The sequence below is a fragment of the Seriola dumerili genome, unplaced genomic scaffold, assembly GCF_002260705.1.
Source record: "Seriola dumerili isolate Sdu_G_001 unplaced genomic scaffold, Sdu_1.0 BDQW01000365.1, whole genome shotgun sequence".
NCBI lineage: Eukaryota > Metazoa > Chordata > Actinopteri > Carangiformes > Carangidae > Seriola > Seriola dumerili.
Window position 1 is genome coordinate 219,708 of NW_019174620.1, and position 18,146 is coordinate 237,853.

Consider the following 18,146-nt stretch of genomic DNA (forward strand, 5'->3'; position numbering starts at 1 on the left):
AGCAGCCTGAGACAAACACTCACATCCACTGAACACGCACACAAACACATAAATAAGTAGAATTTATAAGCTGGACTTGGGGGAGATGAGGATGGGGTGGAGAATAACATTATTTATTTATCAAGCTAAATGGAATTTCAAAATGAGGAACTGAATGGATGGCCGGTTAGTATCCCTGTGTCAAAAAAATCATAAAGGCTCATCAAATAAAGTTAGTTGTTTAAAGCTTAAAAACACAGTGGACAGTAAGATGATGGATAAACAGCAGAAAGACTGGGAACAGATCTGTGTGCATTCAAGCAGCACAGAAATGCTGCACTCTGTTTACTTGCACTCTGATGATTCCATTAATGTTAATTTAAGGGAGAAATCAAAAGAGGAAATGGAATATTTTAGAAAGCCCAGAGCAGGGCACATTTATCTGAACTGTGTTCATATGAATAAGTAATCGGGAAAAAAGGTTAAGACAGGTTATTCTTGTGTGCATGGGATGAATCTCAAAGACCAGAATGACTGATTTCTTAAGTGACAGTCGTATCAATAACGAGATCCGGTGTTGCTGGCAGAGTACCTTGTTGGGAGAGTGCCTTGTATCCCCACTGAGCATGCCTGTTTTTTTTAATAAACTTGTAACTTTTTCTTATCAATATATAATTAGGGAAAAGGTTAAAACATGATTTTAATTTATTCATGGAATGGCTCTAAAACTCAAGAAAATCTAAAACTTAAAAAAAATGATTTGTGAGTTTTGTGAACCCTACTGCTGACATATCTTTAAATGTGCCATATTTTTTGCTTTTCCAGTGTCAAATTTTGAAATCCATAAGAAGATATATTTGTGGTTATAAGTACCAAAAACCATCTCAGTGTAGTTTTACATCTCCTCTCAGGCTTCTCTCTGGAGCACTAGCAACAACAGGTCGGTGAGTCAATCAGAGGAGAGGCTCAGAGCCTCTTTTCTGATTGGCTCGCTGTTTTCTGAGTGATCGAACAAAAATACAGCAGATTTTAGGTAAACACTCAGAGAAACCAAATCCAGCAAGGTTGGATGGTGGGTCCAAGTGGGCTGGGCGTGGGGCATGGCTGAGAGCGGTGACTGCTTTGTTGTGACATCACAAAAGTCCCAGCGGTTCATTTTAAGGCTCAGTGCCTGAATACAGGCTGTGTGCATTTGACACCATCACAGTAATAATATAGAACTTAGACCTGCTTTATAATTAAAAAAGACATGGAAATCTCACTTTATACAATATGGGACCTTTAAAAAAAAAAAACATAATATAGTGATGTACGTGAGACTGAACGTGATTGACCGGCATCTTGTTGATAGATGAGGTAGCTAAAGTAACAAGTTGTTATGATTTGACTATAAACTATATTTAAGACTATATTTTACTCAACAGTGTAGGCACAGCGCTAAATCAAAGTGTGGAGATAGGTACGGCTATACTAGACTATAGTTTCACTAACATGGAGTTTGTGTTGGTCTGTGATGGCTTGTTGACATTAGTCAGTGTTGCATGTGGTTGGCGTAGGGGAGTGGAGGAGGAATTGAGGCAAGGCTCTTGGCAGTAAGAATAAAAATCACACCTTTAGGATTTTCCTGGAAAATCAGTCCACAGGCTGTTACATGCAACCGAGAAAGTTGGGAGAGGTCACATTTTTTAAGTTATGTTACAATCCCTTCAAACATTGGCAATAAAAGTGATTAAAACATGTAAATTGCTTCACATTCTTACATATTGTGCCTTTAAAATGGAAGGGTTAATAATTGAGTTCCAGAAGAATTTACTTTAAAGAATGTATTCCACCATGAAAAATACTGGCTTTTAATTTGACTAAACATTACATGGGGCAGGATGTGTCATCCTAGCAACTCAGCATACAAAACTCAGTTAAATTTGAAGAGAATTTGCTACAGCAGCAGTAGGACACACCTTGGCAGGTTAAGAACCTTGCCTGAAAAACTTCTGTGGTTGTGGGAGTGTTTCTTGGCATACTGGACTCCTTAACACCTGTGAGGATCTTTTAAGGGCCACAGTGTACCTCAGCATTGCAGACAAGGTTTATCCCTTCATGGTCACAGTGTTACTTTAGGATGCTTCTAGCAGAATGATGCACCATGTCGCAAAGTATTCATCATTCCAAGATGCTGCAGTGGCCTGGAAAGCCAACACAGCACCTACAGATTGGAGTGGAGGAAAAGGTTTGTAGTACAAATGTAAAGCTGAGAGATATGCAGAAACTGAATGATGCGATTTAGACAGCATAGAGGCAAAGAGGTCCTACCCAGTGTACAGGGTAAGAAACTAAGCCTGCTAAATATATTTCACTGTATCTCAGTCCCTTGGATGACATTTGCTGCTAATGTATATTTAATATCAGTGGTGTGTGCACTGTGTGTAGACCTGACTTCATGGAATATCTTGGGCCTTTCTGATACTTTGTTATCAAAGTCAAGAGCCAAGAGATCTTGTCATGCAAATTTTATCTTGTGATTACCACATTGTGAGTCGCTGACTGTCTTTCAATTAGTTAGAAATTTGTTGATATTCAGGTGGGAGCAGGTCACAGCAGGTTTAACATTCATGAACTTTGTTCAAGATTTCACTGCACAATGCTCCTGTTTCCAGGAGCTTCGAAGAGACAAACACACTTGTATTTCCACTGCATGCCTATCAGTTTTATTCAGTTAAATAATATAACACTACTGTCTCACACACATCAGAAAAGCAAAGACAGGATACAAAAATTACATAAAAGGGTATGGGCTGTACTTACGAGTAATGCTGTAATTAATGAATTCCTTCCTTTAGAATTGATTTTAAGGTCCTCCTCCTTGTATACAAAGCCCTTAATGGCCACGGACCAAGCTACAGTGCTAACTCCCTGATTAACTATATACCTCCAAGAACACAGTGATAGTTAGTGATAGTATTGAGGGTTCCCAGCAACAGCCAGAGGAAAATTAGAGGTTCTGCCTTTGACAGTTATAGCCCAAATCTATGGAACACACTACCTATAAATATCAGGGAAGCCAGCTCTCTAAGCATTTTTTTTTTTTTTTTTAAAAAAGCTTAAAACTTCTCTTCACCTTAGCCTTTAACTAGCTCTGAAATTTTGCACTTTGCTCTGCACTTTTTTTAAATGCTGTTATAAGTCATTTAATTATTTACTTCATTGTTTTTATTTTATGTCTTTTCATGTGATGCACCAGGTGAATGTCATTTCTTTGTTGTAAAGCACTTTGTGCTGCATTTCTTGTATTAAAGGTGCTTTACAAATAAAGTTTATCATTATTATTATTATTATTATTATTATTATTATTAAAATAAGGTTTTACGGGTGCTTTTTTTAACTTATGTTCCTGGTGTGACAAATGTTCTATGACAACAACAACACAGAAACAAGCTTTTTGAGCAGCTGTTCTTTAGCCATTTTATTGCAGTGAAGTACCGTACTATTATCCTTCAAGGAAGTTACTCCACCAGCTCTCACAGATTTGGACAAGGGCACGTACAGTAGCACGCAGCTTGCAGCCAGTATAGTACAGTCAGAACTTCCTGGTCTCTTTTCCCTTATCAGCATTTGCTAAACTCCCAGAGGACATGTCAAGCCTTTAACAGAGCCTGCAAAAATGTCAAAGCCAAAACATTTGGCATTGTAAATTCCTCTTAGTAAGTAATGGGCAATGCCTTATGGGCTCTCTTAAAAACAACCTTTAAAATATCTCTACCTCATTCTCTTTCCCTCTCGCTCTCCATTTAGTTTTTCACTCTGTTTTTTCATTGCTTCTCCCATACACTCTCAAAAAAAAGGAAAAATAAGGAAAGTTGATAAAGTATTTGTAATATTTGGCCAAATCTGCACCTCCTGCATTATATGTCAGGATAAGAGACAATGCATGTGATAAAATCTCAGGTCTTTGAACATGCCACCGTGCCAACCCCGGCTCTGTAGGCCTCGCTATGAGCTGCAGGCTGGTAATTAAGCTGGATAACTAAATAGCTATTAACCCCACTGTTTTTACTGTTACTTACTAATATTAGAGCCTTTAATTGGACTCCTTAGGGTGTTTCCATGGCCTAATTCTGTCTGTTCCATAGAAAGTGAGAAAGCACTTTAGTGTGGAGAGCCATGTACCAGGATAAATTATAAGCAAGCCTTTTAAGGGACCATGTATTTAGTTCTGTGCTTATAATAATAATAGACTCATTAAAACACAGGGTTTTGTTTCCCTTTCCATATTTTTTTCCGTCTTAAATATTCTTTTCAGTGGTTACTCTTGAAATCCAAACAATTATTCTTGTTCATCTGAGTACTTTTCAGGGCAATAAAACTCCTTAGGTTGTAGAATAGCTTGTAATGTTGGAGTATTTAGGTAATGCCTCACATACAGAGGCTATGCAAATGATGTAGGATTGATCTTTTCTTTGAACTGTTCTGCTTGCTAAACACGAGTTGTCAATGTTTTTTATTGTCTTGCAGGCGAGACACAGCAGGCCTTCAAAGGCAAGCAGTGCACACTGACAAATACAAAATGTGGGAATGACATCGGCGATGGAATAGCAGGATGTGTGAAGAGCGGATGAAAGGAGAATACAGAGAAGAAGGAGGGCAGGGTGACTAGACCATTGCTTCGATGATGCATTGCTTTGCTGCATCCCCTATGGTGCAGCTGTTTATCTGTCAGAGACACAGCGCTGTCGAACTGAGGCAAAGCAAGTAATGCTAACTAGCCCTCCCTGTGCTGACACTTAATAACACTGAATAAATGAAGCTTAATAGACCACACAGCACCTAAACAAATACACAGAGAAGCAAGCAAGTGCTGTAGAGTTTGTCCAATTAATCATAACATAGCATAACATAACATAACATAACATAACATAACATAACATAACATAACATAACATAACATAACATAACATAACATAACATAACATAACATAACACATAGTATAAATGGGCTGTAAAATATGAAAAGGTAAGCCATAGAAAATTGCATTTATGAGAACTGGGAAAGGGGATAGGAGAAAAACACAAGACCATAATGCACACATTGGAGTAAACCCCAAAACAGTAAAGTAATTTGACTTCATCAAATTTCCTGTCTTGTCGGAAAACCGTCCAGCTCATATTTGCAGTGTCCTAGCTTGTAAAATAAACTTGAAGCACAAAGGAGAACATCAAGTTTACAAGAGTGCAGGTTATGGAAAGTCTAAGATTTGAGGTCACTGTAAATCGTTGTAATGGAAAACCGAAGGGCAATCTCCTGAATAAACAAACATGTTAGTTTGCTGCTGGATACAGCTCAAATTGTTTACAGTATGCCATGTCCACCTTTGTTTGTCTTGGGGCTGAAATCATAGATCTGCTGGACACATGCACCCATCGGAATTACACTATAGTCTCATGAACATGGGGAAAGATGAAAGATGCATATCTACAACTTGTAGATCTACAACCTCTTGACCTCTCTCATTTAAATATCCCATTACCTGCTGGTGTTCATTCAGACTCAAGGGAACAGGGAGGAAGGAGGTGGTAGAAACTTCAGGCATTCATCTTTTTTACTGCGGCAGTCTGCATGCAGACCTCTTTCAGCCAGGATGTCAGATTTCATTACGCTGTGCTACCACTGGGCTGTAGCCACAGATTTAATCAAGCATGTAATCATACTATTGCCACTAACAACAAATGGAAATGCGTTCTGGGATCAATATGCATGTCATGAAAGCAAAATAATATAAGCACACACTGTAACATTAGTTCTGTGATCACGCGCTCACAAGCCTCTTAAGGCTTGGACACTCATCTCTTCCATCTCTGCATAGTGAAAATTTGCATGTGCAAGCTCAGCCCCTGGGGATTAGCCCCTCTGACCAAATGTAAGTCTCTCTTAGCTCATAGAGCAGCAGGGAACAGAGGGGTCCACCTGTGTTCAGAGAACTAGAGTTGCACTGCATAAGTGATGTTCCATTTTAAAACAGTGAGAGCCCTGTAGTGGAGCTCTTTAGGCCCAGAAGGCAAAAACTGATAACTATATACTCAGCAGCTAAACTAAATCCCAATATTTAACAGGTTACACTGGCACAGGTCACCTCTCTGGACCATAGCAGCTTCTCAGAAAAGGATGAGAGGGTAACAATCTGAAATTCCAGACACTAAACCTAATGGACTGTCACTGTACAGGAAGTCAGGCTGAACCACCACATCCCACTTATCCTTGCTGCAGGGTTAGGTCTAGCTGACTCAGAGCTGGAGGTCTGTGTGCCTTCTTATGCTGTTTTGAAATGGAAACGGGAAACCGGATTTTAGTACCTCAAAAAGTGTATTGCTCAAATTCCATTACCTCTTCAAAAATATTATACTTGCCAGTACTATTCAGCATTATCCTGTTTGGTTAGTTGGGGAGGTGCTGTCAAACCTTTCTCATTTCTGGCCATGGATCCAGGCCCCTGGATTTCCACCCACATCTCAGGTTTGTTCAGTGATTCAAATAGATCAAATGTTTTACCCAATGACAGCCACTTTCTGCCAGCTCAAAACACAGTCAGCAAAGGTGGTATTGAGAATGAGGACTTCATCTTCCTAAGCAGCAATCCAGCTACGTTAAAGGAAGATAGTGACAGGAAAATGGTGACTAGTGTGGAAGAGATCAATGCTACAAGTTGTTTTTAGTTTTAATACAGAAATAACAACTGGTAAATCGACATATTAAATGTTCTGGCAACCGCCACCACAGACAAAACACAATACCTCCACCCAGCAACAAGAAATCATCAGTGCAATTTCAGGCTGAATGAATGAAACAAAATTCAGTCTTAAGGCACGGACACACTTCCTGTGTCCGTGGACAGCTTCGGACTTTCCTCTGGTCGGGCGCTTTTTCCGATCCACACATCATTCCAATTGGTGGCAGTAATGCACCACAACGTTGTTTGCCAACCGCTATAAAAATCTAGAAGTAGAAGAAGAGAGCAAGAGGGAGGCAAAAAGAGAAAATACAATGTGTAACCTCTTAACAAGAATAGTAGAGTAAGCCGAGGAGGTCTACATGACTTGGCTGTCTTGTCTTTGTAGTGTTTCAAAGGAGGATCATGTAAATGTGATCTCCTTGCACAACCTCTCTTCAAGAATCCATTTTGTTATCTGGAGCATGCACAGTCAGTGCACTTGCTACGCTTACAGTCTGTGCGGTCACAATTTTTGGGCTGCACGTGGACGTCCACATAGGGGCCCGAGCGGATCCTCGTTGACATGGGTGCATGACGTAATTTACGCATGCAGACGGAAATGGACCCTCGTGGACATCCTGACACGTAAAGTATGAATTGGCCTTTATTATTAATGGTCCAGCAGTGAAATTTAACCTTTAGAGTGGCCAAACAATCTCAGATGCAGAGTGTGTAACCTTGATGTCCCCATTTCAAGTTCAACTTTTGTCACATGTCATTTCTCTCCCCATGTTCTCCGACTCTCATTTATCTACTGTCCCCCAATTAAACAGAAGAAAAGGCTTATTATGAAAAGAAAATCATTTTCATTACAGGTCATTAATTACACTTTTCTCGGCACAATGGTTTAACAGGCAGTGAGCCTGATTGATAAAAAGATGCTACACATTGTTAGGGAAGCAGAGAGAGGGAGAGAGACTGGAGTGAAGGGCAGGTGCTTGTAATGCCACTGTAGGAAACTGGAAGAGAATTGATAATGTTTCGGTGATGAATGATAGTGCCGGCACACCTGCGGATCCTGTTAAGGAGCGAGGAGAGTGCTGATGATCTAAATCATTGATGACTCTCACTGATGGCTCATGCTGAGGTCCTACCGATGAGACGAACAAGTTCTTAACACAAAGCACGTTTTCTATTAGAGCAGTCACTGTAACAAGGTGGGAGCAAGTGCGTGGCTGCTTTCACTGCTTTCAGCCGCTGTAACACTGACAGTAACAGACACCGTCTTCAGAAGACAGGGAGGGAAACCTGTTCTGTAACTACAAGTGTTATTTCTCTCTCAAACACATATTTCCTCCTCTGGCCTTACATTATGCTTAGACGGTGCATGATTATTTCTCTTTTTCTGTTTTGTGATGTATCATCTGTTGCAGCTCTTTGTAATGTAACTTTTGTGTAAGTATGTATGGGCTTTAAATAGAAGTATTTAAAGGAATAGTTTACGCTTATTTGCTTTCTTGCCAAGAGTTAGATAAAAAGATTGATACCACTCTCATAAATTAGATATGAAGCTGCGACCAGAGGATGTTCACTTTTGCCAACTTATTGACTTTCTAACATTAGCAACTTTTTTTCAAAAAAGACCTTTTGGGACTGTGTTCTGTGGCTCGGAGGGAGAGCAGCTGCACCTTCAGCTGACCATTTTAAATGATTTAACTTCGCTAGCCTATATCCTCAAAATACACAGTTTACAAAGGTTCAGAGGAGTGAGTTCATCCCCGTGTCCCTATTCATGACACCCCAGTCCACAGTCTATACAACAGCCTTCATAAAAAGAGTACCTGAGTTACATTTAGCTGCCTATTGATGAGATGATAGCAGCATGAAAATGGCTAATAGCTGATGTCACAGATATGTAAATTGTGATGTAATTACAGGCTTTAGCTACTTTCCACTGAAAACAGCTGGCAACGCTGGAGACGGTTAGCTGAGATTAGCATAAAGACTGGAAGCAGCTAGCCTGGCTCTGCTTGAAGGTAAAGCTCACCAATTAACATGCTATATCTTATTTGTTTGATCTGTAAAAATACAAAAAAAAAGTTGCAGGTTTATGGGCAGTTAAGTGCTTGACTATTTCTTGGTTGGGACTTCTGCTGGTTGGGCTGGTAACATCACAGAAGTCTTGATTTTTGTATGAATTAAACAAAGGAAATATAAACTTTAGATGTTGTTAACTTTGCATGGAGCCAGGTGAGCAGCAAGTATTAATCAAAGTGTCTTTGTTTTAGGGTGATGAGAAAACCTGACAGGTTTGTCCCCTATAAAATATAACATAAACTTTATTGATCCCACAAGGGGAGATTTTAAAAATGACCGTCATTGTAGGACTTGAGTGGATACACTGGTATTTTCAGGGGACAAGGATATAGATAAACGCCCCTAGTACTGGTGGTACGAATAATGCTTTATCATTATGGTAATGGAGGTACAGCAGCTACAGCAGTTCAGTGTAACTCAAATCTTGTTGGAAGACACACAGAAATACACACTCTCATCACAATAACACGTGTAAAACAATTTTGTGGTGGAATGCAGCTCTAGAGGGGCTTTTAAAATGAGGCCCTTACTTTAAGAGGAGTACAGTACTCCTCGTAGCGAAGTGGTGCCTCTGTAGCCCTGCATAATTTTAGCTTTTCTGTCTGAATAAAGCAGTTTTTTTCTGACCAAAGACAACAAGTACTGACAACTGGAAGTCATAAAAATACATGACAGATTCTCAGCGCATACAACATCAGTCCTTGGCCAATAGATCTGATTTACTGTCGGGCCTTTTTCTCAACATTTATCACTTATCCATTGCTCTCATTGATTCAGGAGCACTTTAAGCTGAAGGTAAAAAGTCCAACCATTTTTACATAAATGCATTTGCAGAATGGCAGACAAAGTTCTCCTCATTCAAACTTCCCCAGGGTGACAGATGTTGGATTTGCATTTATCAAAACTGAATTTCTCTTGACCCATGATGGACCAACAACCTCTTCAGGGTGTTTTTCTGTATTCTGCCCAACACATCCTGGGATGAATACATGGATTTTTTTCTTCCTAATGCCCTGGCAAAAATGGCATTTTAAACAACTGAAGAACACTTTTCTTTTTATGAAAATGTGTATTTTTACTTTGCTTCTGCACAAGAGTGAATGTGAATAGAGCTGTATATGCCTAGAAATGTGACATAAAATACACAATCTTTTGGAAAAGAAAAGTTGAAAAAGACAGTGTGAATTGGTTTCTAGGGATCAGTGTGGAAGAAGCCTTTCAATAAATCCCTGTCCCCCATCTGTATAAACAAATAAAAAAACAAAACAAAACGATTGTTTTATATTTGCTTTGACCCCCAAGGCACTCACATATGACTGGCATGGTATTTTATGCCAAGAGATCTGAGGTGTGTTTCTAGTCAATACTGAGGCGTTCTGGAAACTTGGTGAGTGACATGGCTTGAAGGGAGAGATTTTTTACAACGTGCTCAAGGAACTTTAGGAGTGTTTATGCATGTGCATTGTATTGCATTGCGGTGTAATGTATACTGTTATGTGTTTTTATACATGATGTTTACTTGCTGTGTCTAAGGTGAGACCAGGGACAAATATCTGCCAAGTTATGCAACCTACTGAAATGATAAATAATTTAAAAAAAATTAAATAAAGTTGCAAAGTTGAGGTAAAATCTTTGTCCCTGCACAATCACAGATTCAATCACTGACAAATGACTAGACTATCTTTCTTTTTTCTTTTTTCTCTTCTTTTACAGCAATAGATAGTGCTACTATGACTCGTAACATTTTAAATCTGCCAATATTGTCTCCTTTCATTTCCCATAAGAGTGATAGCACATTTGCAGTTAGAGCCCCTAATCTTCGGAACAGTTTGCATATCTTACAGCCAATCTTCAAACCAAATCAGTTTTCACATTTAATCCCTATTAAATACCTCCCTTTGGGTGCACAGGTGGCACAGGGGTAAAGTCCCCAGTTCCATGGAGGCCCAGGTTACAATTTCTGCTACATTCAGCTTGGTGGTGTGTTTTAACAATAACAATTATGTGTGTTGGGTGGGAAGGGAGCTGGTGCTGCTTCAAGTCCTTATAACTGCAGAGCCTCCTTGTATTTGTTGGTCATGATACTGCATAACATTCCTTTATAAACATGCCATTACCCTTCTGTTTCTGTTTTCAAATTTTTTATTTGTTTATCGAATCTTTTCCGATGTTCCTTTATTGTATGATTTATTGTTTGTACCACAAACACCAACGTCTGGAGAAAATTCATGCAAATAAACAAGCTTTGCAAACAGCATTATTTAGTGTGTGTTTCCATAATTTTAACAAATAACAAATTATGGAGGATGTTACCTGGTTAGCCTTGGGCATTTTGATTCAGCTATAGGTGTTTACACACACAAGAAGGTGAGGCGAGGCATCATCATAGTCATGATATTGGGTACTCAGCTGTTTATGCCTTTGAAGATTATTTCAGATTATCCTCACCAACGTGAGAAAAGTGATGAGTTGCAACTTTTTTTTAAAGCGTCTAGGATTGTGTAGCATTATATGCAAAATAATATCAGGCACACACACGGTGTTTGTTTTTAACATCACAATGTTAACTTGACTAATGGGAAAGCCCATTAAGTGGAGCTGACAGTGTGAATGCAAAATACATCAAGTATGAATTATGTTATTAACAATTACAATCGAACACTGTCTCCATAATCAAACAACATCCCACTCCGCCACACAGAAGCATTCACATCACTATTCAGTGATATCATGGAACATGGTTTGATGGTATAGAAAGATATTTGATATTTTTTTACTCAGGATTTAGCCTCAGCAATGCAAGAAGTCTGCAGCCAACCTGCCACCACATGCTACAATATATATTACACTGCATGTGTTACAATAGCAGCCAAAAAAACTCAATTCAGTCCACGTTCACACTGGGCAATGAGTTTCCCTATGATTATATGATCCGACCAAAGAAAATGAGCTAAATTTCTCTAGGAAATAGTCTGAAGATGCTGAAACACTTCAGGTAAAATGTGCATAGCAGACTGAGTAAATGGATGCTTTAACCTCCTGTTACCATAAAACTGAATGACTGAAGCTTCTTTTTGCCAGTTTTGTCAGTGTTAAGACAGCAAAACTTAATGCTGCTGAGCAAAAGACATATTTTTCATGTCTTTCTCCTCTGGACCAGTGATGAATGACTGCTGTAATGGATCGGAATAAATAATGGGACCAGCTGAGGAAGTGTTTGCATCTATGGCTTTTTTGTGGATTGACCGATTGATCAACTGATTGATCATAAAATGTTTCTGGGTTACCTGGTGAATGTTGGTAATAATTAACATAACATTTACTAATAATTGTATCAATCTTTCTTCAGAGGAAGCAAGGAGTGGGCCGACAGGGTTGTATGATGCATTGTTTTCCTCGCTGTAATGTTTTCATGTAGATTATCTCTGCAGTTCAGCACATTTTGTGCTTTTCTCTGGTGTTGTTTCAAATATAGTGAAAATAGAAGAGAAATGAGGGGTACAAAAGCTTTGCATTTCAGAGAAATGTGCACTTTCTCCACATAAAGGAGCAACCTCCTGCTAATATTTGTATTTAATTGGGTGTCAGTTCATTCTAAGTGTTTCTCCAGTAGATTCTGGGGCTCCTGGACTTTAATTTCACAAACAGTCACGTCACAACTTGTCTAGACCTGCCAGTGGAAAATAATAACATATCTATTAAAAATTACACAGAAAAGTATTTGATATGGAAATGTAATAGTTTCAGCAGGAGATCAACTGGATAAGCTTAATTTGTATATGTGGGTACTCATGCCCATGCACTCATTATGCATTTCTTTGCAGTCGAGCCATGAGGCTGTGGTATAATAACGGAGAGCTGTGAATCATTAGTGACAGTGCAGTAAGGTTAAGGATGCTGTCTATCAAAGCAGGCACAGAATAGTTAAGGTGCTTGCATGTGGGTGCCTGTATGTGGGTGGTTGCCAAGTTGCGTATGTGCATCTGCGTATGATTCAAGATTTAAATAGATAATTCACCTTGGTGTTGTGGAGGCAGTTAACGGTGATTCTCAACAGCTCTAACAATAATGTTTTACTGTTTAAAATTCCCACTGGAAAATGTTCTTTTTACACATACCCTCCACAGGGAGGTCTGAGTGCACTGGTGCAGGGTCATCTTCCGGTCAGCGCCACCAGATCTAATAAGGATTCAGGTGAAGGACATTTCATGAGGGCGGATAATTGCTGTATTGGGGGCTCGTACTTGGTTCCTCCACTTGAAGAGTCTTGCTTGTCATACCATGATGTGCTATATTTTTAAACTGAGAAAATAAAATGTAATCGCTTGTTGTTTAGACTTCCTTAGGCTCCCTTTGACTTCATTTGTTTTAAATGAGGATTTTTGGAGTTTGTTTTACCCTAGGCATGGCAATCACACCTCTCAGTGAGTCATATCCGTCTAACAAAACTCCACTAAAACTACTGAGCAAAAGTGTTTTGTTCCGGGTAAACAGCAGTATTTCTTATAATGAAACAAACATTTGGTCAGCAGTAGCAGCAGTTATTAAGCACTGATGTGTCATGTACTGTATTTTCTACCATCATATTACATCACATTTCTAGTGTAACAACATGACCATTCTTTAATCACTTTCATTAACTGTTTAATCTTGTGCATGAATCATGATTAAAGGCCAAATAAAGGGCGCCTGAAGCCGAATTCAAATTCTATCACAGCTGTTTAAATAAAGTTAGAAAAAAACTCAAGTAGCACGATAGTGGAAGTTTGAAAATCTAACTTCAAAGTAAAAGCACAAACTAACATTTGCAGTGAATTGGAGCGGGAAGTCGATGATATATTGACAACATTGAAACTTGATTATTTTATAGTATTAAAATCATTATATAAAAGGCTGCTGGGCATGGTGTTACAGGTCTAATGAGTTATTCTTACATGTGTTCCGTTATTTGTTACTCTTCACATTATATTTGTGGATGAGATCAAGGAAATTGTGACCTGTATAAATGTATGTGTTTGCCATGTGTAAAAACATCATATGGGAATGAAACAGTCAGGAAGAGTCTTCTCTAAGATCTGTGAAATTCCTTGGCCAAAGTATAATTAACTACAACAAGTACAAATCTGATTAATCTACGGTGTGTTTAATTCAGGTGACAATTTAAATGGTTCAATTTAATTTAATCTGACTAATCAATTAATTTAGTCATTTAGTAAATAAATGTCAAAAGTGGCTATATGTCCATCACAGATTATAACAATCTGAAGTGATGTTTTCCAAGTGCTTATGCTGAGAACAAACAGTAAAGAAAAGTGAATGTATTTGATATATGTCAGTAGTAATAATATTTCATATGCTCATTATCATAATCAGCATCTTTAGTATAATGTGGCTGACACAAGTACAATGACCCTGAAAACTGGATTAAATCATTTCAGCACTATTAACTTAAATTTATCATAGCAGTCAAAAATGTTGTTATTGTCTGTCAGTACACGTCATTAATCGTGCTTGGAAGCGTTATCTGTGATATTACATTGATATAGGGACTTAAAGCCTGAAAGGTTTAGTTATATTGCGACTCTATCATTCGTTACCTGTAATTGTTTTACGTCCAGCAGGGAGACTTTTATTTTGGGAATTTTGTCCGGAAGTTGAACAGGCTATTGTGGCAGGCTTGAGGCTGATCTTTGCTGCTCGCGACACAACCGCACACAGCTGCTTTCAGTCAGTGCTCGAGACGCAACCGCCAATAGAGGAGCTCTCGCTTCTTGCTCCAGGGATTTTACCTCAGATGGACTTGATATAAGCCAAGAACACGCAGTTTATCTCAGACCATGAACACTTAGGTGTAAGTTGTTAGTGTAGTTTTGCGGGAGATAAACTGCCCTAATGGTCTTAAGTGTTTTTACCAGCACCGGTTTTAATGTGTTTTATGTGTTTACGCTCAACAGTGAGGTAGACTTATTCGGACAAATTTTGCAGGAGTGTCGGCGTGTGATTTATCCCGTGGATGCGGCTGTCGGGGTCGGTGTCTGAGCCCTGCAGGAGCAGCCTGTCATAGGGCATCATGGTTTCTCTGGTTCTTCACAAGTGGATGAGGAATATTTCTCCGGAGATGCTGCTGTTGGTGCAGATATTGTGGTTTTTACCAGTGACTGGAGCGGCTCCTTCCCTGACTACCGAGCAGCTGGACATGGGGGTGGTAAGTTTTCTACCTTTTCTACCTACTTATGAAAAAGGGTCTTGGAAGTTTTTCTACCTGATAGCACCACTGAATGTAGGGCTGGTGTGTCTTTTTCTGTCTCACCCTAGCATACTGTTGGGCAGTGGGGTGGCAGGTTTTCTCTCCTGTCCTACTTGGGCTACTCTTGAACATCCAGGAAAGAGCAAGTGCAGTCTTCTCAAAATACTTGCTCTGAATGTTAACACCACTCTGCAGTCCAGTGCACGAGGCAGAGTCCCACAGCACAATGCATGACGACAAATGAAAATTTGGATAGGAGCTTATTATTGTCAAAAAATAACCTCATTCAAAAAAAATAAATAAATAATAAAATAAAATAAAATAAAGTGGGCTGTAATAAATGGATGCATGTGAGAGGATTTCCATTGGCATCATATCGACCTCCTCCAAAGTGTGCTGACATAGTACATATCCTGTGCTAATAAGGCGACTGGAGCTCACTGGGATATACTAAATCCATGAGGATTTATAGGATATTTTGTCAGTCAGGACTCTGAAAGACCAAGTTCAGACAATTGATGTCTTTTAAATAGAGGATCATGTTTGTGGTTGAGCAGCAAATTCAACTAAACAAATTCATTATACCAGGGAACTTCACCATCTAAAAGACATAAATGAATCAATTTGAACTGTGACTGCTTATGAAAAAAAGCCCTTACAGATGATGTAGCAGATCACCCCCAAAACATCTCATTAAGAGTGAATTTTATATAATGCATTATATTAATAAGTTTATGTTTTGCATGAGTAATGAAGCAAGCCTTTTGAGACCCGGGCAGACTTTAAAGCGGTCAGTGGCGATACATCATCATCATCACACACCCACAGCATATATGTAATGCAGTCAAGACTGAGGTTAAAGGAGCATGGCACAAAAACCAAGAGCTGTAAATGAACTGACATAAGCTTATACTGCATGTGCGTATATATATTTTCCATTTATCCAGATAGGTGAATACATTTTGAATGTTGTGTGTAGATATGAGAAAAATTTGTTGGCTTGCAAAAGCTCATCATCATCTTTAGAATTTCAACCCCATTAAAGCTGCATTTTGTCCAGATTCACTCCTCAAGGCAACATCCGTTTTTTGTTTTGCTGCTCATCCCAACTTCTGTCTCTCTGTCTTTGTCTTCTTGCAGCGCTCAAACTCTTCTTTCTCAAACCTGCGCTTGGGGATTAAGTTTTTCTTGAAGACTAGAACAAGGAATAAAATGGATCAGTTTCCATTTCTTTATTTATTCTTTGCTTCAGGTTTTTCTTTCACCTTGAACTGCTGCGTCTGTCTTTTTTCTTTTGTCTCGCTATTTTCTGACACATCTTACACACCAAACACTTTGATTGTGAGCTTGTATGGGCCATCATTTTTAATCTAACTAAGACTGCGTGTGGGCGAGACAAAAACAGTTTGAACTTAAATACAAATTATGTAGGCTACCTAAATTTGTACAGTAGTTGCATAACCTAAGAAGTCATCCTTAAAACAAAACAGCACACACAATAGCCCCACCAAGCCTAGATTATTTATGTTTTTTATCAGGGTAAAATACCCAGACTCGATGCTGAGTTGGATGCCAACAACCCTGACACCAGGACATGGTCTGTTGCATCTTAGCTCTAAATCAATTTTTTCTGGTTTTACAAAAGGTCAGTTGGGCTGCATCTGACAGGGTTTTCATCAGGACCTATACACACTTCATCCTCACTGTGTAGCTTCGGCCTCAAACAACCAAAGCCTTAAAACAGGCCAGTACATTAACAGAGCTCTCCCATCCTTGGTCTTTAATTTCTTGTCTTATTTTATTCTCTGGTTGTAATATAAAACTATGCTGCTACCTCTGAGTACTAACCATATGTCTCCCAGCTTCATCCGATCATTTTGGAAGAAGAAAAAAAAAAAAAAAGCAACTCAGTTCATCATTTTCAACCTATGGGAATACTTGCTGTTTTTTGTGTATCTGTCGGGTTGCTTCTCTTTTCACTTTGCATTTCAAATAGACAGGATTCAGCACAGTAGAAAATCAAATCAGTAAGGTTGAGGATTATCATTTAGTCTTTCAGTGAACATTAAGTGAAAGTTCAAAAAGAAATAAAATTACAGTTTATCTGTCTGTTGTCGGTCAGACCTCTTAAAGACAGTTATGCCATGTCAGTGTCTGCTGGACCCTGATCAGCCATGAATTATTACTGGGCATTGTTATCTCTCTTCTTTAAATGTAGACTTCACAGTCGTGAAAGTACATGAATGCATTTCAGCTGACACATCATCCAGTAAAAATAATATATTTTACTGTTGTGGATAGTTTCGTACAGTAGCTCTAGCACAAACTTTTTATTTTCTTTCCTGGAGATTTAGGTGAACTCTGACACCACAAACACAGCAGTATCACCCGATGAAAAGCTGTTATAAGAGGAGCAATTTTCTTCCATTTACCATGACAGAGAAAATAATACTCAAGGTGGAAGCTTTCCTGTATTTTGAGATAGAGCTGTATGATACACACAGTCCAAAGTGGTCCTGCAGCCTCAGTGCAGCCTGTAGTCTGAGAGCCATTACTCTCGTTGTGATGCCTTGCCCCATTTTGTGTGGCCGGTAAATGCAAAGCAACACTGCCAGCCCAGTGATGAATACACATCTGAAAATGTGCACATTAGTTCAATGGTCTTGAGCTAAATATATCTGTTGGTGCGGGTCACACAGTTTGTACAGTAGAAGTCATGGTTTCCAGTTTTTTTTTTTCTTAGTAAACCCTGTAAAACAATAATTTCACACTGGCTGGTAAAGTTATGAGCATTACTTTTACTTTTTAATGTAAAGCTATCTATATAATGTTAATATAATGTTGGATCTGACAATCTTTGTACCAGAGCAAAGACAAATATTGGATCTTTAGTAGATCTAAAGTATGATTAATTCTAATAATTATTTCCAGTTTGATATCTGTATATCCAAACCAAAATCTCTACTTTCCATATCAAACACTTAAAATCTGTAGGCTTGCATAGTGGCTGAAATGTATTTGTAGTTTCCTTCTTGTACAAGAAGAGCAGCTTTCGTGACGAGTTTTCACTGTGGGGGGAAAAAAAACGTTGAATAAAAACCTCCGTACTTCAAAACTTCAAA

General features: G+C 38.8%; 1 protein-coding gene across 1 annotated transcript in view; it reads left to right on the forward strand.

Moving 5' to 3' along the window:
* Window positions 1-14,847: 14,847 nt before the first annotated feature.
* mmp17 (matrix metallopeptidase 17) overlaps window positions 14,848-18,146 on the forward strand; it is a 77,197-nt gene continuing 73,898 nt past the window's right edge. Inside the window, exon 1 of the mRNA XM_022760815.1 lies at window positions 14,848-14,982. Within this exon, the coding sequence (XP_022616536.1) occupies window positions 14,848-14,982 (135 nt within the window). The remainder of the gene's footprint in view (window positions 14,983-18,146) is intronic.